We start from the raw sequence: 22,723 nt of genomic DNA on the forward strand, positions 1-22,723 counted from the left end.
AGATGCTATGCAGACACAAATTCCTCGCGAGAAAGCATCTGCCTTCTTCGCGAATGTACCGCTTTTCGTAAAAAGCTTCTCAGAATCCATCTTTATTCTTGTGCTTACTTCCTTATGTGTATTCCTTTTTCCTGTTCGAGTTTCCTGCCAGACCAACGGAATATTCCTTTTCCGATGCTCCTGTCACCCATCACATGACGCATCAGGAATATCCATTTCCCAGTCTCTCCTACCGAACTAATATGGAACTAATGGTACAACTTCTTCATGATGCTTAATGTCACGGTAGTTTTTCATACGTCATGCGTCTCACTTTGGCGGGTATGGAAGCCCGATTCAGACCCCCCTAAAGATTCCATACGTGGAATACCATACGGCATCCTAAAAAATAGTTCATATATATAACAAATTGCAATTACAACACTAAAAGGCAACACAAAACCATAGAATGCATTAAAACACCATAGAAAATGTAGAATCTAGTTGAAATTTGAATCAATGAGTGAGGAGTCGAGACTCGAGAGTGACAAAGTAGATACTAGAGCAAACTTGAAAAGCAAGAGGTGGCAAAATATGGAGCCTCCAAAACCAAAAAAGACTGTAGACTCCAAATGATAAAACATAAGCAGACTGTAGAGCCTAGAGGATGGAGTCACGCCGCTAGATAGTGTATCCAAAACATAAGTAGAGGGCCGAGGCTAGAGCAAAATGCAATGAGTTTTAAGTCTCATCGTAGGCCACCTCCTCATCCTCATCCTCAACAATGGAGCCTGATATCCCAATATCGGTGGGCCTAGTAACCGGAAGAGATTCCATAACATCATTTGTGCTCTGTGCAATAGCCTCCTGAATCTCCTACAACTCAAGCAAACACTCCTCATCCTTCTCTTTGTTAAGCATCTCCAATGTGACCTCCATTCTCTCATAGCCGCGCTCTTTGATCTTGCATATGATTCTCAAGTTGGTGTGTATGTAGACAAGCTTCTCGGTATGAGTAGGGAGTAGCCTATTTCTTCTCTTGGTGTGAATGAGAGAGAAGGTGCTCCAATTTCTTTCACATGGAGAGGCACATGTCCCTTGAGAAAGCACCTTAAGTGCAAGAGTTTGCAAAGTGGGTGTGCAAGCCCCAAAAGTCTCCCACCATTTCACACCCTCTTGCATTCTCCTTGGATCCTTTGCAATAGGATGAGCAAATGACTACCTTTCATTGAGGAAAGTGTCCAACTCATCAATGAGGATACCTTGCATGGTCAAATCACCCTTGGTGTACCTGTCCAAAAATGTCAGCCACCCGTCATGAACCTCACTATCAGTATATTGCCCTCTTCCTTGCCATACAAGATGCAACAAGTATCCCACAACATGCAATTATCGATGCACGTGTCCTTGATCTCTTGCATCCTTGCCGCATCAACACCTTGCATGTTTTCAATTTGCTAAACCATGCGATCTGTAAGCTCATACACAAGCCCCATGGTGGCCCCTTCCCAATCAGCCAAACAAAGGATCTTCAAGATGGGAGCAAAATCTTTAAAGTTAACTTGGCTTCTTGCCAAAAGGATGCATTAAACACAATGTCGGAGACCACAATGGCCTTTACAATCTTGGACGCCTTCATCTTCACAAATTTTGCATCAATCATAAGCCTACGTACACCTTGCATGCATCTCTCATCCACAACACTAGCCAACATGATGAAGTAGTAGGCAAATCGAGTGGCAGCCGGCTTCACCAATTCCTTCTTGCTAAGCGTTCGAACAATGCCAAGACAGAGGACTTCCTTCTAACAAATGTCACAATCTTTGTTGCATCATCAAGAATCTTTGCAATCCAAGGAAGCTTCCCAATATCCTCAAACAAGAGGTCCAAGCAATGGCATGCACATCTCGTGAAAAAAATGTGTTTCCATTTCTCTTCAACCATTTGCCCAACCCCAATACAATTACTTGCATTATCCATGCATACCTGCACAACATTGGAGGGTCCTACCCCAAGAACTAGATCCTTGAGGTGCTTGAAAATAAACTCTAACGTCTTTATCTCACCAGATGTGTCCACAGATTTCAAAAACACAGAGCCATGTATGGAGCATGCAAGAAAGTTAATGATAGGTCTGCGTCTATTGTCATACCATCCATCACATACAATTGTGCATGCATGTTTCTTCCATTTATTGCGCACACCCATAATCTCATGACCAATGCATTTGACCTCATCATTCAACTCTGTGGTTTGCAAAGCATTGTACGAGGGAGGCACATAAGATGGACCAACTTGTCCTATTGCCTTGACCATTTCCAAGAAGAAAGGACTTCTCACTTTCCATTTAGGAATGTCCCCTGCATAAAAAAACCTGCGCAAGGCTTGGTCAGCTTGCTTGCATGCTTGCAAGCCAAATGCACTTGCCAAAGGCCCTTGCGCAGCCTTCCTCTTCTTGCTTGAGGAGCCCACATTTGATTTGGAAGCACCACTAGTACTTACATGCTCACTTCCTGATGCATGTGTACTCATTGAGCCTAAGGCATCTCCTTGAGATTGCGAGGTATCACCTCCCAAATCATCCACCAAAGCATCTACATATGCATTTGGGTCCTTCCCATCATCGGCTACATCTGCATGTAATCTTAAGACAATCTCTTTAGCGGCCTCTGGAACTTTCTCACATGGGCCTACACCACGGCGAGAGATGGACAACAAATGTGCGCGAATACGATACGGACCTCCGTCCCAAGTATGCCCACAATAGATACATTTACATGTCCATTGTCTTGTTTTTTTAGCCTTCAGTTTCTCCACATATTGCCACTCGGGGCGCATGGTTCGACCCATCTGCAAACTTTGAGGCTTGATACACAGTAGTCCACAGGGTGATGTCGCGAAGGTAGGTAGGTCTCAAGGGCTCAAGCCCACAATGCGTGGAGCTGCATGTGCAGAAAATAGGCGCAGCCACGTAGGTGTCTGCAGAAAATAAGCGCGCATGCTTTCACATAGGTGAAATTTACAATTTGGGCGAAATGCCCCTTTAGTAAAAAATTCCCCTGCCCACATCCGAAATGCCCAATCGGGTGTCTTTCTCACGCGGACGCGTCCGGAAGCCTGATTGCCCAATCGGGTGCGTGAGAAAAAAACTATGATGTCACCCATCATATGACACATCAGAGTTCTTTGTTCCTGATGGCTTTTAATAATTCCCGTAGATCTACAACTCCTAATCTTACAGTTCATGTGCACACATTTAAATATTCTAATTTCAATAAAAAGAAATTACTCAAAAAATAAGAAAATAGTCCATTTAGCAACATCTCTCTGGCTTCTAAACAGTTGTCCTCAACTGTAGTGCTTGTACATATCCTTCCAATTTCTTGGGATAGAGTCCTAATTCTTGATCGGTTGTCCCTTGAGCATACAAAGTGTAACCTTTTTAGACTTAAGTGTCCGGTCCTGATGATGGATGGTCTGCTCAGGTTGGAGTATCTCTTCTGTAGTTAAAGTGTAGGTCCTTGTCAAATGATTGCTGACTCCATCATCCTTTGAAGGGTATTATGAGGATACACCTTCATGCTCTTCCGAAGCTGTGGTAGGAGACCCACTTTGAATTTTCGCATCTTTTCCTCGTCAGAAATCTTCATGAAAGGAGTAACCTTTAAAAGAACCGATCAATATGTCACGTGCACATCTAACCCTATGTGTGGACAAGCTACTTCATGACTAGGGTTCAGTTCAGTTAGCTTAGGAAGTGTTATGGCACTTTTGTGAGTCTGTTCGCAGACTGTGCATGTTCAGACACTTAAAGTAGATACATATCCTTTGGTTGCACACAACATGATCATCAGATTACCATTAGAACCCATCAGGAGCATTTTTACAGTACACAGACCTATGTATACGTGGACAAGCTACTTCATGACAAGGGTTCAATCAGCCTAGCTTAGGAAGTGTTCTGGCACTTTTGTGAGTCTGTTCGCAGACCGTGCATGTCCACACACTTAGAGTAGATGCATATCCTCTAGTTGCACACAACATGATCCTTAGCATTACCATCGGATTCCATCAGGAGCATTTTACAGTGCAGAAAACCTATTTTCCCTATTTTAGCCATTTTTCACTTATTATTAATAAGTGAATTTGTTGGGAAACTGGGTAGGGCAATTTGACTAAGGCAGTATATAAGAAAAGCTAGCGCTGGGGATTTCTGGCAGAAGAGGCAGGAGACCACAGTTGAAGTGCACCTTCTCAACAAAGACCGGCAAGAAGACCTAGCGTTTTCAGCCATCAAAGACCAGCCAGCGTTTTTCATCAACATCAGAAGAAGCCTAGTGTTTTCAGCAGTTGCAGACCAACCTGGCAATAGCAGATTCACAACGTTTTTGCAGCAAATCAGAATCAGCCCTAGCATTTTTGGAGTTGTAGATCACCTAGCGTTTTGCAATTCCTTGGCGACAAATTCAGCCTTTGCTTCAGCATTTTCAGTTTTCAGCATATAGACACCGCAAAATAGCGCACCTTCATTCACAGTGTTTGCCACTTTGTTTGTGACTTTTTGCACTCTCTCACTAAAGGAACGGAAGGCTCTCCCTTGCGTAAGTAAAAGGAACCCTTGAGCACAGCTCGGAGCACTCATCTATAGTAAAGTTTAACATTCACTTCCGCTGCACCTTACATTGGTATCAGAGCTTTGGCAATGTTCTGTATCACTCAAGGAAAGAACCACAAATTTTTTTTTGCTTGTTGCGGTCGCACGTAACCCAAGTCCCCTTGGGCGTATCGATTCCTAATCGTGTTTTTGAAGAGTGATAGGAAACCCAAGAAAGAAGCTCTTGTCCAGTCTCCCCTTGTTTCTCTTTTCACTCATTGAGAGCGGACCGTGCACTTAGCGGCCGGCCAATCGACGTGAGGTGGGAAAAAGCAACCTTGGTGTGAGCGCAAGGCCGCCAAGGGGTGCGCCCACGAGAAAGAGAAGAGCTCGGGTAAGAGAAGATTTTTCTCTAACACAAATTGCAAGCGAAAGAAGAACCTCAAGAACCAAGAACCACAAAAACCCAAGTTCCTCGTGAACTTAAGAACCCAAGACTTCAGTGTATGGTCATCACCCGAAGTGGAATGGATACTTCTCATGGAGGTGATGAGCATGGAAGTGGCGAAGAAGATTTTTCCCCACCAGAAGGTTTTTGTGACCCTCCCCCCTCCCCATCTACGCCAAGGATTGCACCAAATCCTATGGAGGCTTTGGTCAAGACGATGATGGATATGAAGCTACGACACGAAGCGCAATGCGTTGCCTTGGAGCGCGAGCACGACGAAAGAAAGGCAGAATTTGATCATGAACACAAAGAAAGAATGGCAGCCGAAGACAGAAGGGTAGTCTTGGAGCGCGCGCGTGAGCAAGCGCGCTTGGCGGCCGAAGATAGACGAGTGGCCTTGGAGTTCGAGCGTGAAGCGCAGAGAGACCAACACATTCTAGAGTTGGTCTTACTATTTTCTAATGTGCAGGTGCAGATTGAAAAGAATCAGGAGAAGGAGACTCTCTTAGTCTTTTCTTCTCTAAAGCACGACACCCATGATTTGCATGAAAAAGATGTGTTTATTCACAAGGATGATGATTTGCAAGATAAAGATGTGATTGTTCACAAGGATGATGGTTTAGTTGATACTTTGTCTAGTGAAGCTAACCTCATTATAGATTGGATCAATCACGAAAAACCGATCTTGGCTCTCGAGTCGAGGTCCAAAAAACCCCACAGGAAGTATTGTGTGCGCATGATTTGTAAGTACGCATTGTTTGAGTATTTCATTCATGACGGTTTCCTGTATTTTAGTGTAACAGACTTGGACACTCCAAGTCAAGAATCTACCGCGACAGCACAAATAAAACACCCGCGATTTGCGGCACGATTTACGGCGCAGTTTTTGGGGCTGGAAATCAGCGGCAGTTTCTGCTTTTTGTTCTACGCAATTGGAAGAGAGAAAAGCCTTGTGCTTTATTTATTAAGCAATAGAGAGAGAGAAACTCTTTTGCTTTTTATTCAAAGGCTCAAGAGAGAGCTTGAGAGAGAAAGAGAGAGATTGAAACTGCTTTATTTTACAAGCTTTTTATTTTCAGCTTTTAGCTTTTGGGGCTCTGCTTTTGGCATCCCTTGTACCTTTAAATACGTGAGCAAGCCTCTCACAACTCAGAGCATCTGGACGTAGAGTCTGAGTGTGAGCGCCTACCCGCACTCTTGTACTTTGAACTTAGATTAATACAAAAGAAATACCGAAAGGGGCGCCAGTCTTTGGGGCCAATATCTCTAGGCACAGAACTCCGCTGGGCCAGTGTTGAATCAATTGTGAACTGTGAACTGTTTTGAAGTGGTTATTTGGTGCTATCGCGGTAGATTCTTGACTTGGAGTGTCCAAGTCTGTTACAGTGGTATCAGAGCACAGCCGATTTCTCTTCTACGGGCCAAGATAGAGACTATCCGTGATTGGCCCGATTTGAAGAATGTCTAGGAAGTTAGAAGCTTCTTGGGACTGTGTTCGTACTACAGTCGGTTCATTCAAAAGTTTGCAGAGGTTGCTTCCCCTTTGCATATCTTGACACAGAAAGGAGTCCCTTTTCTTGTGGGGACCCACAGAGGTGACTGCCTTTTAGACTTTGAAAGAGAAATTGACTACGGGACCAGTTTTGACTTTGCTGGATTTGCAGAAGTCATTTGAAGTATATTGTGATACTTGTGGTCATAGTCTGGATGCGGTCTTAATGCAAGAAGGCCAATGTCATTGCCTACGAGAACCGATTGTTCTCAAGGCCGAAAATTGACGGTATAGATATGTGAGAAAGAGCTTTTAGCGGCTATCCATGCTCTTAGTCAGTGGCGACATTACCTACTCAGAGCCGATTTTACGGTTTCCACAGATGATCGGAGTTTACGCTACTTCTTGTCACGGAAGCAACTATCGGAAAAAGCAGATGCTGTGGGCTAACATCTTGTCACGGTTTACTTTTGGATTGTCCATGTGCAGGGACAGAAGAAATTGGTGGCAAATACTTTGTCCCGAAAGCCGTTGGTTCTGGCTATTTCCGCGATACATCATAGGAACTTCGAGGACATGGTCGGTCGGTACGTCACTGAACAGATTTTACAGATATATTCAGTTGAATACAGAAAGGGGAGATAGTAGCGGACTATTCCATTCCGGATGGCTACTTGATGAAGAAAACCATGTTGTGCGTTACACAGCCGTTGACGGAAAAGGTTCTAACCGAATGCCACTGTCCACCTTTTACGGGTCACCGATGCATTGCTACCACCTTGAAAGGGGTAGAGAGAACTTCTTTTGGTTGAGACTCAAGAAGGATGTGGACAAGATTGTGCGTAGTTGCTTGGTATGCAAGAAGGTCAAGTTTGACAGGCATAAAGCACAGGGATTGTTACAGCCTTTTTACCCATACCCACCCGCCCCGGGGAAAGTATTGCAATGGATTTCATCTCCCGAGAACACAGCGTGGGCACGATTGTTTATTGCCCAGGTCTTTAGATTACATGGCATGCCTGAAACAATTGTCTCTGACGGGACCCCAGGTTCACGAGTTTGTTTCGGACGGCTATTTGGAAGAACATAGGCACGCGGTTGTAGTTCTCGTCATCGTTCTACCCGCAGACTGACGGGCAATCAGTGATTGCTAATTCAGTAGTATTGGATTTGTTGAAGTCTTCTTTGTTGGATCAGAAGACTATTTGGGAAAAGTTTTTACTTTTGGTGTAATATGCCTACAGAAACTCGATTAATTCTTTGATGGGGAAGGTGCCATTTGAGATTCTTGAATTTGCTGCGAAGGTTCCACCCTTCCTTAGCATGAAAGATAAGATTTTTCTTTGAAGCCGACCAATTCATGTGGAACTTGGTCCGGAAGGCTTTGCAAAAATTTCAGGAAAGACAGAAAAAGGCAGCAGATCGCCATTGTCGCGATTTGAAATTGAAGGAGAAGGATTGGGTGCTCTTACATTAGGGGAAGGCACGAGCGAGAAAGAAAACAAAAGGGAAAGGAGCGGCTTCTTTGTAAGCTTAGCATGACATAGTGTGGACCTTTCCAGGTTTTCCGAAAAGATATATGATATCCCCTTCAACTGAAGCTGCCAGAATACTTGGAGGATTCACAATGTTTTTTTTAATGTGAGTCTCTTGAAGCCTTTTGAAGGCGATGTGCCTGATGATGAACAACTGAATTGGACGAAAACAAGCAGATACTCATTCCAGAACAGAAATTGGCACAGAAAGAAAGAAAGAAGGTAAAGTGAACTAACGGTTCTTGGTTAAATTCAAGACCTACTTTGCAATGGATGCGAAGCGAATGGAGGAGGAAGACCTAGCAGATATTCCTCGGAATGTGAATCTTTACCTTGAAGCTTTTGGTTTAGCATAGTCTATTCCAAATGGAGCCCAGAATTCAGCTTAGCCGGAGATCTGGTGCAGTGGGTTTGCACAAGAGGGGAGTTACTCCGCTCCTTTGTCAACAGATGCCTCGATTTTTGAATACTAGAGTCACTGATGTCTCTTTGAGCTTCAGGGATACTGAGAGCTGACAATATTCTGCTGGATGACTTTATGAAATGGATTTCCGGAATATGAAACCGATTTATTCTTGACTTGTTTTTAAGTGCAGGAACTGATAGACAAAATGATTGCAGCATTTTGGTCTAAATGATCTCGAATAGACATGGTTGCAATAGGGGTTAGTCAATCGGGCATCTATGAGGTCCCGACTGGATCTAGATGCGATTGCTAACTTCATTGCCGATAAATCATGGTCTAAGATCCAAATGAATGTTGAATGTCATGTGATGTCCTGTATTGTCGAGCGATGTCCTGTGATGTCGTGTGATGTGACTGTCGATTGGTACATGTGCTAGATGTGTGTTCCTAGTACGTCGATACTAACAGTCAGTGTCTGCTAAGATGGTTTATGGTCCCTATCTGTTTTGCAGGCGTAATCGAGGGCGATTACAATGCTTTCAAGAGGGGGGTATGTCACAAATGTGATGACGTGACCTGCCCACTAGACACACACATGCTGAAAACGCTGACATGGCTGGTTGCCGGCAGAAGTGACACGTGGCACTGCCGTACGAAGTTCCCTGATTTCCGGTGGGGCAGCAGGGGAAAAAGCAAAGCGGCAGTTTTGCTGTTTTCCTACGCAAAGAGAGAGAGAGAGAAATGAAATGAAATGTTATATTAACGTCTTCAAAAGGCCAAAATGACCTATGAGACCAATCAGTTACAAAATAGTGAATCTAATACCATGTCTGGGTACAAAAGAACTAGAAAAGAACTAGAAGTGGAACAAAATACTACTACTACTACTACAATCTAAAACTACGTGGGTGTAGCAGCTGATACAATAGGTACCCGGTAAACTGGATGTAACAGTGTGTGAAACAAAGATGGAAGAAATGGTGAGGATCCATCCTCATCTGCACTCTGGATGTCGAGAGAGAGAGAGAGAGAGAGAGAGAGAGAGAGAGAGAGAGAGAGAGAGAGAGAGAGAGAGAGAGAGAGCTAAAAAGCTTTCTTCTTTATTTGCTTTTAGCAAATTGGAAAGAGAAAGACAAGCCTTCTTGCTTTATTTTCCTATTGGCTCAAGAGAGAGCTTGTGAGAGGAAAAGTGCTTTATTTTTAGGCTTTTGATTTCAGCTTTTGGGCTCTGCTTTTGGCATCCCTTGTACTCTTTAAATAAGTGGGTAGGCCACTCATAACTGAGAGCATCTGGATGCAGAGTCTGAGTGTGAGCACTTGCCCGCACTCTTGTACTTTGAACTCAGATTAATACAAAAAGAAATACCGATAGGGGCGCCAGTCTTTGGGGCCAATATCTCTAGGCACGGAACTCCGTCGGGCGAGTGTCGAATAAATTGTGAACTGTGAATTGTTTTGAAGTGGTCATTTGGTGCTGTCGTGGTAGATTCTTGACTTGGAGTGTCCAAGTCTGTTACATTTAGTCACCGTCCTTATGAGATCCCTTTTCATAGGCATGCCATATGGTACGATGAACACCATTCACTCATGAATGAGCACGGATGTATGCGGATTACTCATGAAACGATGAAATGTTTGCATTCAAGGAATTCACATTCCATGTCTCTTCCTTGGCATGACACAGTATCCGAAAGAGCACAAGAAAGATTGAGCATCAAGCATTAGCATTTCCATTGTGATTTGCCACAGTTGATAGATTTAGATCAGAAAGACAAGTTTCAATTCCATTGTTTGCATGCGTTTGATGAACGGTTTGGCACTTCGTCTATATGTTCATCTACATTGCATGCATAGTCTTTAAAGAAGACTACAATTTTTCCAGTCACTTTACATGGAATGGATATGTTCATGTTTTTGTGTTGAAAGTGGTTTTAGGATTTTTCATCCTCGGAGATTCTTGAAGAAGGCCGAAGTTGGAGCTTTGAGGCAGCCACCGATGACTTTGTGTCGCTTTCAGCCCGGCCCAAAGAAGCAAGCGTTGCAGACCTTTATGAAGCTCAAGTATCGCATGACCCACGCATCATAGTGGGCCAGCGAAGAGTCCTTTGCAGGATTCCGGACGCTGTCGGCGATCTCCCTCGACACCATACAGTTCGGTACCAGTACCTCACTTTAAAAAGGAGGGGATGTCACGTGCACATCTAACCCTATGTGTACGTGGACAAGCTACTTCATGACTAGGGTTCAATTCAGTTAGCTTAGGAAGTGTTCTGGCACTTTTGTGAGTCTGTTCGCAGACCGTGCATGTTCAGACACTTAGAGTAGATGCATATCCTCTGGTTGCACACAGCATGATCATCAGATTACCATCAGAACCCATCAGGAGCTTTTTACAGTGCATAGACCTATGTGTATGTGGACAAGCTACTTCATGACAAGGGTTCAGTCAGCCTAGCTTAGCAAGTGTTCTGGCACTTTTGTGAGTCTGTTCGCAGACCATGCATGTCCACACACTTAGAGTAAATGCATATCCTCTGGTTGCACACAGCATGATCCTCAGCATTACCATCAAATTCCATCAGGAGCATTTTACAGTGCAGAAAACCTATTTTCTCTATTTTAGTCATTTTTCACTTATTATTAATAAGTTACTTTGTTGGGAAACTGGGTAGGGCAATTTGACTAAGACAGTATATAAGAAAAGCTAGCGCTAGGAATTTCTGGCAGAAGAGGTAGGAGACCACAGTTGAAGTGCACCTTCTCAGCAAGACCGGCAAGAAGACCAGTCAGCGTTTTTCATCAACAACAGAAGAAGCCTAGCGTTTTCAGCAGTTGCAGACCAACCTGGCAATAGCAGATTCACACCGTTTTTGCAGCAGATCAAAATCAGCCCTATCGTTTTTGGAGTTGCAGATCACCTAGCGTTTTGCAGTTCCTTGGAGGCAGATTCAACATTTTCAGTTTTCAGCATATAGACACCGCAGAATAGTCCCCCAAACCTCGCAGATCTCTCCTTCCCGCAGCAGATCCTCGCCGCACGGTTAGATCAGTCAAAGTTTGCAGGTTGAGCTTGCTATTTGTAGATTTCATCATCTGCGTTTTCAGCGCGTCATCGTCGTGTCGTCACCGACATAGAGTCAGAATTCAGCAGATACAAGATTTGCAGATTTCAGCCCTTAGCGTTTTCAGATTTCAGCGCGTCTCATCGTTGTCCTCATCATCGTCAACATCGTCGGCACGTCCATTGCAAGGTAGAGATTTGTGCAATCAATAGTAGACCGCTCTCGCCATAGAGAGTGGGGCCTTCGGAGGAGGGTTTGACAACATTCTGGTGTCGTATTCTTCTCTCTCTATCTCTCAGTCTTAGCACCTTCATTCACAGCGTTTGCCACTTTGTTGTGATCATTTGCACTCTCTCACTAAAGCAACGGAATACTCTCCCTTCCGTAAGTAAAACGAACCCTCGAGCACAGTTCGGAGCACTCATCTTGAGCAAAAGTTCAACATTCACTTCCGCTGCACCTTACACAATACTTGTCAACATAAGTGGTGACTTTCTCATGTTCTCTCTGGGCGAGCCAATGCCATTCCTTTTGGATGTCCTTCTCAAAATCTGGTGGAAGGAATTGTTCATAAAATTCAGCTTTGAACTGAGTCCACGTTGTGGCTTGAGAGCATTCCAGAATCTTGGCTAACCACCAGTTGCTTGCTGTCTCCTTGAGATGCATCCCAACATGATGCAACTTGGATTTTTCAGTGAAGTTCCCGTTGGCAAAAGCAAATTCAAACTGCCTAATGAAAGACAATACTTCAACGAGCTTCATATCCTTGTCACTGGATATGAAAGCCCGCATCTTGCGGTGACGCTTGCGGTTATCCTTCTTGAACTAGGGCTTTTCTGTCGTATTACGTACGGAAGTAGTAAGAGTTTTCTTCTTTGGAGAAGATTTAGATATTGTATGAGGAGCGCCATATGCCAATTATAGCACCGCAGATTTGCTGACCACACAAGACTACAAAGTGAGCACCTTATTTACACAGCCGACACCATAGCCCTGTTGATTGCACACATCTTGAATCAATCAACACATGTTGAATAGGATCGAGGGAGGCTTCCTAGAGGAGTGGACCAACCACACTGTTGTGCCTATCCACATGTTTGGCGACAGCGTGGACCCAAGGAATTACAGGACCATAATTATTGGCCACATCATGGCCAAACTTTCTGGAGTAGTACTTGAGGCAAAGCTGAGCTCATATGCAAAGAGGGACTGAGTGCCCCTGGCCAGGTAGGTTTCAAATGACCCTTCTCTTCTATAGATCACAACTTTGTTCTGCACTACCTATTGATGGGGAAAAAGTGTGGAAGAAGAGACTACACTGTTGCTTTGTGGACTTCCGCAAAGCAATTGATACAGTTCCACGTGAGAGGCTCTTTCAGCCCCTCCAGAGCTTGGGTGTGCTCTAGATGAGCATGTGACAAGGCTATTGACCTGGTATGTTGGAAGGAACTTGCTTTCTGAACTGTAGGTCTTCAATGATGTAGAAACTATTATGAATGGGAACTTGGAAGCTTGGGGTAAGGTTCTCTTTGCACTTGGCAGCCTGGCAGGAATGGCTCGAACAGTCTCTTAGAAAGGCTGTCAGCGGGAATTGGCAGACGATTCACCTATAGAGAGCACTTATGGAAGGTCAACTAGCTGACCATTCATTGATAGAGTGTGCTGACAGAAGGGCAATTAGTTAACCATTTCACAAAGGACATACATTTCTTCATGTGTGTGGAGCTGACCACACCCCATAGTGTGCATACGATTTTGTGTATGTGAAGGAACACACCATTTACTTGTATCTAGAACACTGGGTATCGTGACTAAGGCTTTGACTCCGAGCTGCTAGCTCTCAGCTTTCCTGTATGTGTATGTGCGTCGAGAAGGTGCTCTATAATAAACTTGGACACTCCAAGGCGAAGATCTACAACAACACATGTGAAAAAACTACAAATAGTTGAATTGAATTGAGAGAGAGAGAGAGAGAGAGAGAGAGAGAGAGAGAGAGAGAGAGAGAGAGAGAGAAATGAAAATGAAATGAATGAAATGTTATATTAACGTCTTCAAAAGGCCAAAATGACCTATGAGACTAGAAAGTTACAATGTGGTGGATCTGATACAAAATCAGAGTAACAAGATGACAAAATGACAAAATAAAATACTATGAATCCTGAACTGCTAGTTGTGAACTAAGCAGCTAAACAGCTAGCTGGGATAGCTAGATCACAGGAGATCCAGCATCGGTCGTTGGCGGATCTTATCAATCTCCCCCATGGTCAGTAGTCTGACCGAGCGTCGTGCATGTCGAGCCAAAGTGATCCGAATCCTCTGATGCAGCCTCCGTCGATGTTGTGTAGTCCTCCGCAGTCGTGGGCGTCTGGATCTCCCCAGCTCAGTTGCTCGGTCGATCAGTGTGCCTCTTGTGTGAGGCGACGAGCTCTGCTGTGGTAGTAACTCCTCTGGGTGTCCAGTGCAGCTCTAAAGAAGTCTATGATCTGTCTCTGAGACTGACTAGCCTCTCCTCTCATCAGGCTCTCTCTGTGTCTGCGCAGCTCGAGCAAAAACAAATCCAGGCATCTCTGATCCTCGTACCGCATGACTCTAGAGAATGGTCCAAAGCCCTCTCTGAACAAGCAATGGAAGCGGCCTCGTATCTCGTAGTAGACGGGGCAGTGGCATGTGTAGTGCAACTCTGTCTCAGGCTCGATGTCACACAGGGGGGCATGTCGTGGCCTCTGCTGGTACTCCGCTGTATCTCCCAGTCTCGATCCGCCAGCTGGTGTGAGGATGTGCGTATCTGGCCAATAGCACATCGTATCCCATGAGACAAGTGGGTGTCCATGTATCTGGGCCTAGTCACAAAACCATCCTCCGTAAGTTGGAGGAGATGCTCTCTGTAGAAAGCCATCTTCGTGCCCAGCTCCTGTGCTGGCTATATCCATGTCCTCTTGGTGTCTAGCTGAGTCAAGTCCTGGCGAATGAGCCGGGTGATCTCGGACTATGTAAGAGTCAGAGAGAGCGCATCCAGTGAGTACTGGAAGGGAGGCAATCTGTCTATGTTGAACCCATGCACCTGAAACCATGATGTCATCTCCCCATACCAGCATGCTGTATCTCCCTGCATGGCTAACTGTCGAGAGGACTCAAGTGCAGGGAAGAGGAGAGTCGACAAGAAGCCTCGGAGTTTCGCTTCCAAATGCACTGGTCCCAAAGACTGGCCCCCTTCTTCCAGTATTTCTTATTATTGCTTCGCAAGAGTACAACATCCGAGGGTCCTCTTTCTTTGCGACTACTCCCAAGCTAATCTACCAAGAGAAGAGGCCTTGGCACCTTGCCAAAAGCATACAAGTGAAAGGCCCTGCTCCAAAAGCTCTTGGTCCCAAAACCTCTGCTCCAAAAGCTTGCGCTGTAGGGGCTGTCCTGCAATCCACGGAAATTTGTATGGCAGCCATGTCATCAACTTCCGCATTTTGTGCTGGGCTCCAAACTGGCGCTAGTAGTATCTCGGGGTTTACTTCCTGAGTCCAGCACCACACACCTGCACCCTCCCTGCACATTGGAGCCTCGACACCTCCATTGTACCTGAGAGTCCTGGGCTTGGAGCTGAGTGTGCTGCCAGCCAGAGTCTGTATGGTTCTATGAGTTGTCGAGTTCCAGTGAGTTCTGAATCTGCTGTTGTGCTTTGAGTTGTTGTTCCATTGCTGTGTAATGTTTTCTTTTTGTTGGAGTGAGATTTCACGCATACTGCAGTGAGGAGCACCCACTATAGAGAGCACGATGCACTTTCCCTGCTACAGCCGCATACCCTGTATGACTGCACACCCCGAGCATTTCTTATCAGGATACTACATTGCTGTGGTGAGTGGACCAAGGCCCTTTCTGATAGATGATAGGACAATAATGTGTCTTTCAAATGTAGAACTCAGTAGTAGGATACATTTCTCGCTCTTTTGACAACAGTATATTGCATTGCAATCCCTGCAACTTAAGTAAAAGGCTTCTAGGTGAGCTGCACTTGCATATTCTTGCTGACTGAAGGACTTTTTAGCTGCAAAGATTTTGGCGGTACACCATTTCAGTCCCTACTTACTGTCAATGTTCAAAACATGCTGCAGGAAGCTCTCCAGGCGAGGGGCCTGCAGGATGATACAACATGCCTAGTGGTTGATATAATGCCACCAAAACTTCCTAGCCCTGCAGGCCCTCCCAGCAGGAGGCGGAGCAAGCTTAAAACTCTTTTCTTTTGGAGGTGGTCTCAACGACAGAGAGCTAAATCACCAGATAGACCAGCGGAGGTAGAGGTTGTGGAGGCACTTTTCGAGGACAGTTCCAGCATTCTGGCAGAGAGGTATGTGGTCGAATGAAAACTGTCTTTAGCTATTAGTCAGATTTATGCATATGGCATTTGCTTTGCATCTGATGACTAGATGCTCATTTTTGTCATCATCAGGTTTGGAGCAGATGCTTCAGCAGCAGCAGCTCATGAAGTGTTCCATTGCGCAGTTTGTCAGATGGATTTGACACCGCGGGAAGGCATATCCGTGCATGCAGGCTCCTTTTTCTCCATGAGCTCAAAACCATGGGAAGGACCATTCTTGTGTGCTTTTTGCAAGTTGAAACAAGATGCTATGGATGGCAAAAAGCAACAAACGATCTTGGGGGATGTCCTTGCATAGAGTCTTATGTCATCTATATACGTGATGCCTTGCATAGAGCCTTCTGTCATTTATATAGGTGATGCCTTCAAATGTGCACGCTCATGAACAGGTGCTACCCTATGGTCACTTAGGCATCTCTCTTATTCAAGAACTGTCGTTTACTAATATCGGTTCTGCTTAATTTGTATAGCTATCCGCAGGCCCCTTTGAATGAAACTGCCTGAACAATTTCACAAGCATTTTATCTATCAGTATATCCGATTGCCCCCCTTTGATGAAAACAATATACTTCAGGGGCCATCTTCAAATCGCGTTCTGTGGCACATAATAGATTTTAATTTTCATCAGACATGATTCCATTTCTCTGTTTTATCTAGCATGGAAAAGGGACAGGTCACTTGGCATCATTGTTGCCGTCATGGATTGCTAATGATCGGCCTATTGAAAGCAGAGCTTGATTCCTTGGGAGCGATCCTGTGAGTTCAATAGTTCTCCTAGTTCTTTTCTCCTGTGGAAAAGGGACAGGTCACTTGGCATCATTGTTACCGTCGTGGATTGCTAATGATTGGCCTATTGAAAGCAGAGCTTGATTCCTTGGGAGTCCAATATAGTTCTCCTAGTTTGTTTTCTTTTCTCCCAAGGCTTGGGACATTTCATTGTATGAGCGATTTTGGTTTCATATCCAATGGGGTTATTTGCCACAAAGCCAATGTTCTCCTAGTTTGTTTTCTTTTCTCCAAAGGCTTGGGACATTTCATTGTATGAGCGATTTTGGTTTCATAGGCTAATGGGGTTATTTGCCACAAATCCAATGTGGCCTATGAGACCAAAATAGTTTATACAATTTAACGGATGGGTTACTGCTGTTCAAAGCTAATGGGGCCTATGAGGCAATGATTGGGAGACTCTAGCACCTGCCGAGGATAGCGATGGTAGATGATTTCATGAGCAACCATCCAGAAGCACTTAAGCATTGAGCAACAAGAGCCTAATCGGCTTTTGAGGCGACCCGCTTGACTCGTGGGTTGCCTCATGGTACACTTACAGGAATACATCGTCGTGGTATAGCTAGCGTAGCCATGATTGGGCTTGCACCAAGCATGTAGGGAGCATGGGACCTGCTTCAGTTTAGGCAGCCCCGTGCTCCAAAAAAGCTAGAGGAGAAGGTATGAGATTTGTTGCATGTAGCCAGTTACATAGATAGGTGGGCTGAGCTTGCCCCTTATGCCAGTCTACATTGTATACCCAAAGGTGACATGGGAGCTTGAATCGTGCAATTGGGCTCAAAGCTGTTTGGTCTCTAGAGGCTTACAATGCACCTCACCCCAGGTGTGACATCCAGTTAGAAGCACTTAGCAGTGTACCAAGCTGTATGCAGCACAACTTATTTGATTGCCCCCACATAGTCTCTTCAGGCCAGGAGTTGTCTCATTAGTTTCACCGTCAAGGTGGGGGGTTGGGGGGACAGCAGATCTGCGCCCTCCATCCCCTGGCCTTTATCTTGCAGAATCCCTGCCTGCAACCGCGCGATTAATGCCAGGTCAGCACAAAGAAAGACATTGCCATGCATTCAATCATATTGTGCCAACTCATCTCACAGAAACCTACCGGCTGCTTACCAAGTCAGCGCATGGAATTTTCCCCAGTCATTGCCAAGCATTGTATGCCCCATCAGCGCCCATTATAAATCTGTCGACCTCCTCCCAATCATTGCCAATGATTGCAGGGCCTCCCCCCCCCCCCCCCCCCCCGCACTTGACGGAAGGGAAAGGTCATGCACCGACCTTTCCCATAATCGGTGCTTCCCGCCGGTCGCCAATGAGTCACCCAGATTATGGAAAAAGGTCAGTGCATGACCTTTCCCTACTCCATCATGCTCGGGAGTCAGGGGTCTGTGCATTTGCGCCGTCCATCTACATCAGCAGCTGGAATTTCGTGTGCCCTGCTGCAATGAGCGGGCCAATTCAGCATGCTACGTCCACACTTGGGCCCCTCCCCCTGACTGCAATGGCCGGGAATGGTTGTGCAGAGACCATTCTCTATTGGTCACCATGTGGTCAGCACATATTACAGGGAATGGTCTTTGCACGACCATCCCCTACCCCATCACAGTTGAGAGTCAAGAGGGCTGGGCATCTGCCCTGTCCATCTACTGGATGTTCCTCTGCAGAATGCAGCTCTGCAACCATGGGATGTACGTCACATCAGCATGCTGAAAACCGTTCGCCTCAACTGCATTGCAGGTCAGTAGTGAGAATTTCCACTAATTTGCGCCACATCAGCATCTAGAATTTTATGTGCCCTAATGCAATGAGAGTGGGCCATCAATAGCCAAAATCCATGCTGCTACATCCACGCATGGCCCCTCTCCCCCCGACTGTGATGGCCGTGAATGGTCGTGCAGAGACCATTCCCGTAATATGTGCTCCCACCATGGCTCGGAGTCGCCATGTGGTCACACATATTACAGGGAATGGTCTCTACACGACCATTCCCTACCCCTTAAATTCAAGGTTGAGAAAAACTTTGGATGTTTTGGTTGTGAGCCCCGATAAATACCCTAGATTTTGGCATGTAAGGTTGAGAAAACGTTTTTTTTTTTTTGGTTCAGAAGTGGTGCTAATTTTTTAACAGAGAAGATTCTGCTTAGAGCCTCACACGACTCAAAGTAGAGCGTTTTGGCACAGATGTAGTGAAATTTACCCCTGCCTCTCGACAGCTGCCTGGGAGTTTCAACTGTCACAAGACGGGCACCATGTGCCAATATAACTTCAATAACAATTGAATTGAAAGAGAGAGATGACACGTGACACGAGTGGCGGAATTCCACCCTAGAGAGTATTGGCCCCAAACCTTGGCACCCCTTTCAGTATTTCTTTATATTGCATCAACACAGTACAAGCCGGTACTCCAGACTCTGCACCTTCTCGAGGAAGCATGCCAGAGAATGAGCCCTAACCTCATATTTAAAGGCCCTTGGCTTGAAAAGCAATTATAGTAAAAAGCCTTTAAAACTCAAAAGCTTCTGGTCCAAAAGCAATGCCAAAAAGCTGCCAACGCAATTTACGGAAATCCGTACAGCCTGCCACGTCATCATGCCAGCGCAACTTTCGGAAATCTGCCAGCTTTTTTCTTTCTTGTGTGTGTGGGTCCTGCTTTATTTTAATCCCTTTATGTCACTTGGGGCCCCATCGGACGGGGTCTTCATAAGTTGGTAGGACTTCTTCTTCTGTTACCTGTTCTTCTTAGGGTTTAGGCCCCTCGACCGGCATCTGTGAGTTGGCTCCATTCTTTAGGCTTTGACATGTCAGTAGTTTGTTACATCAACTCTGCCAATTTCTGTACAGTCGGCTTTGCAAATGCCCTGCTCCCCTACGCAAGGGATTCGACCTCGAGAGCATGAACTAATCATGTACAAGCAACCCACTAGAGTGATTACGTCTCCATGCGTATATACCTTTTCAATGCAGTAGGGAGATTATTTGCCCTGGTTTACGAAATTGACCTAGAACCACGCCGCGTCCCGCTTGATCTCTTTGACTCTCAGCTCCTGCCTGTGAGATGGTACAAAATCGGATGTCTCGCCACCAAGCATTGCTGCCTGTGAGATGATCACATGATTGCTAAACACATATGCTCGTTTTGTTCTAGCTGATACCGCATCTATACTCTCTCCATCTCAGAAGTGGTTTCTCTCAACAAGTCTTTAGTCCGAATAGATTGTGAACAGACTTGCACTTACAAAGTGGAGCTGCTCAGCAGACCAATTTCCTCAACTTGAAGCTTCAAAGATCTTTTTGTGCACCATGTCTATGGATGACCCTTATCACTATGAGCCATTTGTGTGTTGTTCCTCATGTTATCCTCTTTGTATCAAGTTTTGGGTGAGTCATGGCTGCCAGGTGCCAGCAAGTGCAATTGTTTTATTGCAGTGGTTGGTCTATGTGTCACTGTGTATGGCATCAAATCTCTAAAGACACGCGTCCTCCATGTCTATCCATCCTGAAAGAGTGGATGTCTTAAATGATTCAATAGAATTGCGTATGGGGTCGTAAATGAAAGGACCCATTTATAAACTATCACCAAAGAAGATTCAAAAAAAGGCAAAATGCCCAGACACCTTTCATTCAAAGAAAGGACGATCAAGTTGAGAATGTTGTCAAATTCATCCTGTGTCCCTTCAGCAATAAGAACCGTATGGTTGGTGGTAGGATCCTCTGCTACAACAGACTTCTTTCTCCAGATTTTGGTCAGATTCTAAATAGCTTGCGATCCTGCACATAATATCCGAAAACCAACCTCTCAGAATTGAGTTCTGGTAAGTCCCCTCATACAAAATGATGTTCCTTTGCCTCCAGACTGACCAAGAAAATTCATCTCTTACCCTATTCCATGCAAGTGAGAACCCACCAACTGATTGGCCTAATAGTAACTATCGCCAGGAAGGAGTAAAACCGAGGGCATGAAACAGAGGGTCCAAAATGGGTTTATTAATAAAGCAATTGACAAACAAATGAGCTATGTTTTCCACAGTTCTTTTGCATCTGCAGCAAATGCATGTTTCTAGATTAGCTTTAAGGAATTTCTCTGAAGTACAAACTACCTAGTGGTAAATTAGCCTACTCCTGTAGGGATGACATAGTGGATGGGAAGAAAAACCTCGCAATCAGGGGGAAAGGGTGTTCACAAATCATTATCATCTCATGCTACCAATGCCAGTAAATGGTCATGATATAAAAGTAATATCTTGATATGCATCTATTTGTTAAAGTTTATGCATCTCCCAATGTGATCCTAGTTATTAATTTGTCATTTAGGTGTTTAGTTTACTTATTTGACAAAGATTCTTGTAGGACAATTTCCTTGGGTAGTATATAAGCACACCCAAGGTCCCTTTGTATGATCATTTTATTCATTGCCAAGTTGGTTGGCTCAACAATCTCTCTCTCTCTCTCTCTCTCTCTCTCTCTCTCTCTCTCTCTCTCTCTCTCTCTCTCTCTCGTATTCTCTCACTAACTCTACGCTTTTGCATTGTCAACTTTGATTCTTGATCTCGGAAGAGCATAGGGAAGATGAGGATCTTTAAGTTCGTGGTGAGCACAGGGAAGATGAGGATCTTTAAGTTAGTGGTGAGCATCGGCATGGCATTCTTCTCGAGCGTCTTAAAACGTTGGGCATTGGGCATTGATGGCGTCTCAGTGATCTGTCGCTCTATGTTTTGAGATGTAGTGAAGACAAAAGGCCAACCGGGACTAGCGATTGTGGGCACTCCTTGCATCGGTGACGAAGTGTTTTGAAACTCACGGCGTGTGAAGGCCCCCCAGGGGAAGCAAGTTTTCGGTTTAAGTCTTCCAAAGTACGTTTTGAGTTTGGAAAGGTGACAAAGTCCAATGTAAGCTTGACGAGGATAGTAGTGACATTGTCTGCACTGAGGAGATCGGCATGGTACACGTGGCAACGGCCATAGTTGCCATGGTGCTAGATTTCTAGCTTGATGAAGGTTGCCATGACATGCTTTAGCCAGAGAGAGAGAGGCTGGTGAGCAGCATAGAGGGGAAATTGGAGCTCCTATATATGATTTGGACCCGTGTGTTGAAGTTCAAGCTATTGGTGTTTGAACTCGTGTGTCGGAGTTCAAGGCACATGCATATGGCAAGGAATAACTGCGGCGTATACAAAACACCATGGATGTGCGCACAATCCATTTTTGTTGAACATGATGTGTTCAAAAGTTCATTTTCGTGGAGATTTTAGACGTGATATGTTCACAATTCATGAATGGGGATTCTTGAATGTAATGTGGTCTATAGTTCAACTTTCTGTGAGGCAACCGATGCTCAAGATGACAATCTATTCAAGGTCAGGTTAGTGGTAGCAAATATGAGGTGTATCGAGTAGTAGACATCACTACTAGAGTATCCATGGTAGCTTCTTCATCGACTTGGTCTTCCTACATATGTCCACTATTAGCTGCAGAGAAGGTGTTAAAGTTTATGCACCTCAAGTGAATGCCCAATGGGATCCTAGTTATTAATTTGTCTTTTAGATATTTGTTTTACTTATTTGACAAGATTCTAGGTAGGGAAATTTCCTTTAAGTAGTATATAAGCACATCCAAGCTCCCATTGTATAATCATCTATTATATTGCCAAGTTGGTTGGTTCATCTCTCTCTCTCTCTCTCTCTCTCTCTCTCTCTCTCTCTCTCTCTCTCTCTCTCGCGTATTCTCTCCCTAATTGTATGCTTCCACATTGTCAACTTTGACACTATTCTCATGCTTGCAATTTTTATTTCCCTCACAAAAGAGACCATGATCAAATGAGTCTCTTACATGTACACTAAAGTCGGGGAGAGTGGTATAGAACTAAAATGACATGTTGAGCATGAGAAAACACAATTTCAAGGGTCACAAAATTCAAGAACCTTTGTATACTAGGTTTTCAAAACTAACACACCCGACACATTTTAGCTTAGAAATACCTCGCAATGCGGTACGTTTTAGCTTAGGAACACCTCCCAATCCCTTTCTAACAAAAAATTACCAAAAGTATACAATTGAAG

At 44.7% G+C, this 22,723-nt stretch overlaps 1 protein-coding gene across 3 annotated transcripts in view; it reads left to right on the forward strand.

The window, feature by feature from the left end:
- The window catches only part of LOC147434861 (putative protein phosphatase 2C 5), a 113,169-nt gene extending 96,658 nt beyond the window's left edge, over window positions 1-16,511 (forward strand). For all 3 annotated transcript variants that reach the window (XM_086491258.1, XM_086491259.1, XM_086491260.1), the window contains exons 8-9: window positions 15,620-15,852; window positions 15,955-16,511. In XM_086491258.1, coding sequence (XP_086347384.1) covers window positions 15,620-15,852; window positions 15,955-16,180 — 459 coding nt within the window. In that variant the 3' untranslated portion in view covers window positions 16,181-16,511. The remainder of the gene's footprint in view (window positions 1-15,619; window positions 15,853-15,954) is intronic.
- The last annotated feature ends 6,212 nt before the right edge of the window (window positions 16,512-22,723 follow it).

Source organism: Adiantum capillus-veneris, chromosome 19 (assembly GCF_014529385.1).
Source record: "Adiantum capillus-veneris isolate H3 chromosome 19, ASM1452938v2, whole genome shotgun sequence".
Lineage (NCBI taxonomy): Eukaryota > Viridiplantae > Streptophyta > Polypodiopsida > Polypodiales > Pteridaceae > Adiantum > Adiantum capillus-veneris.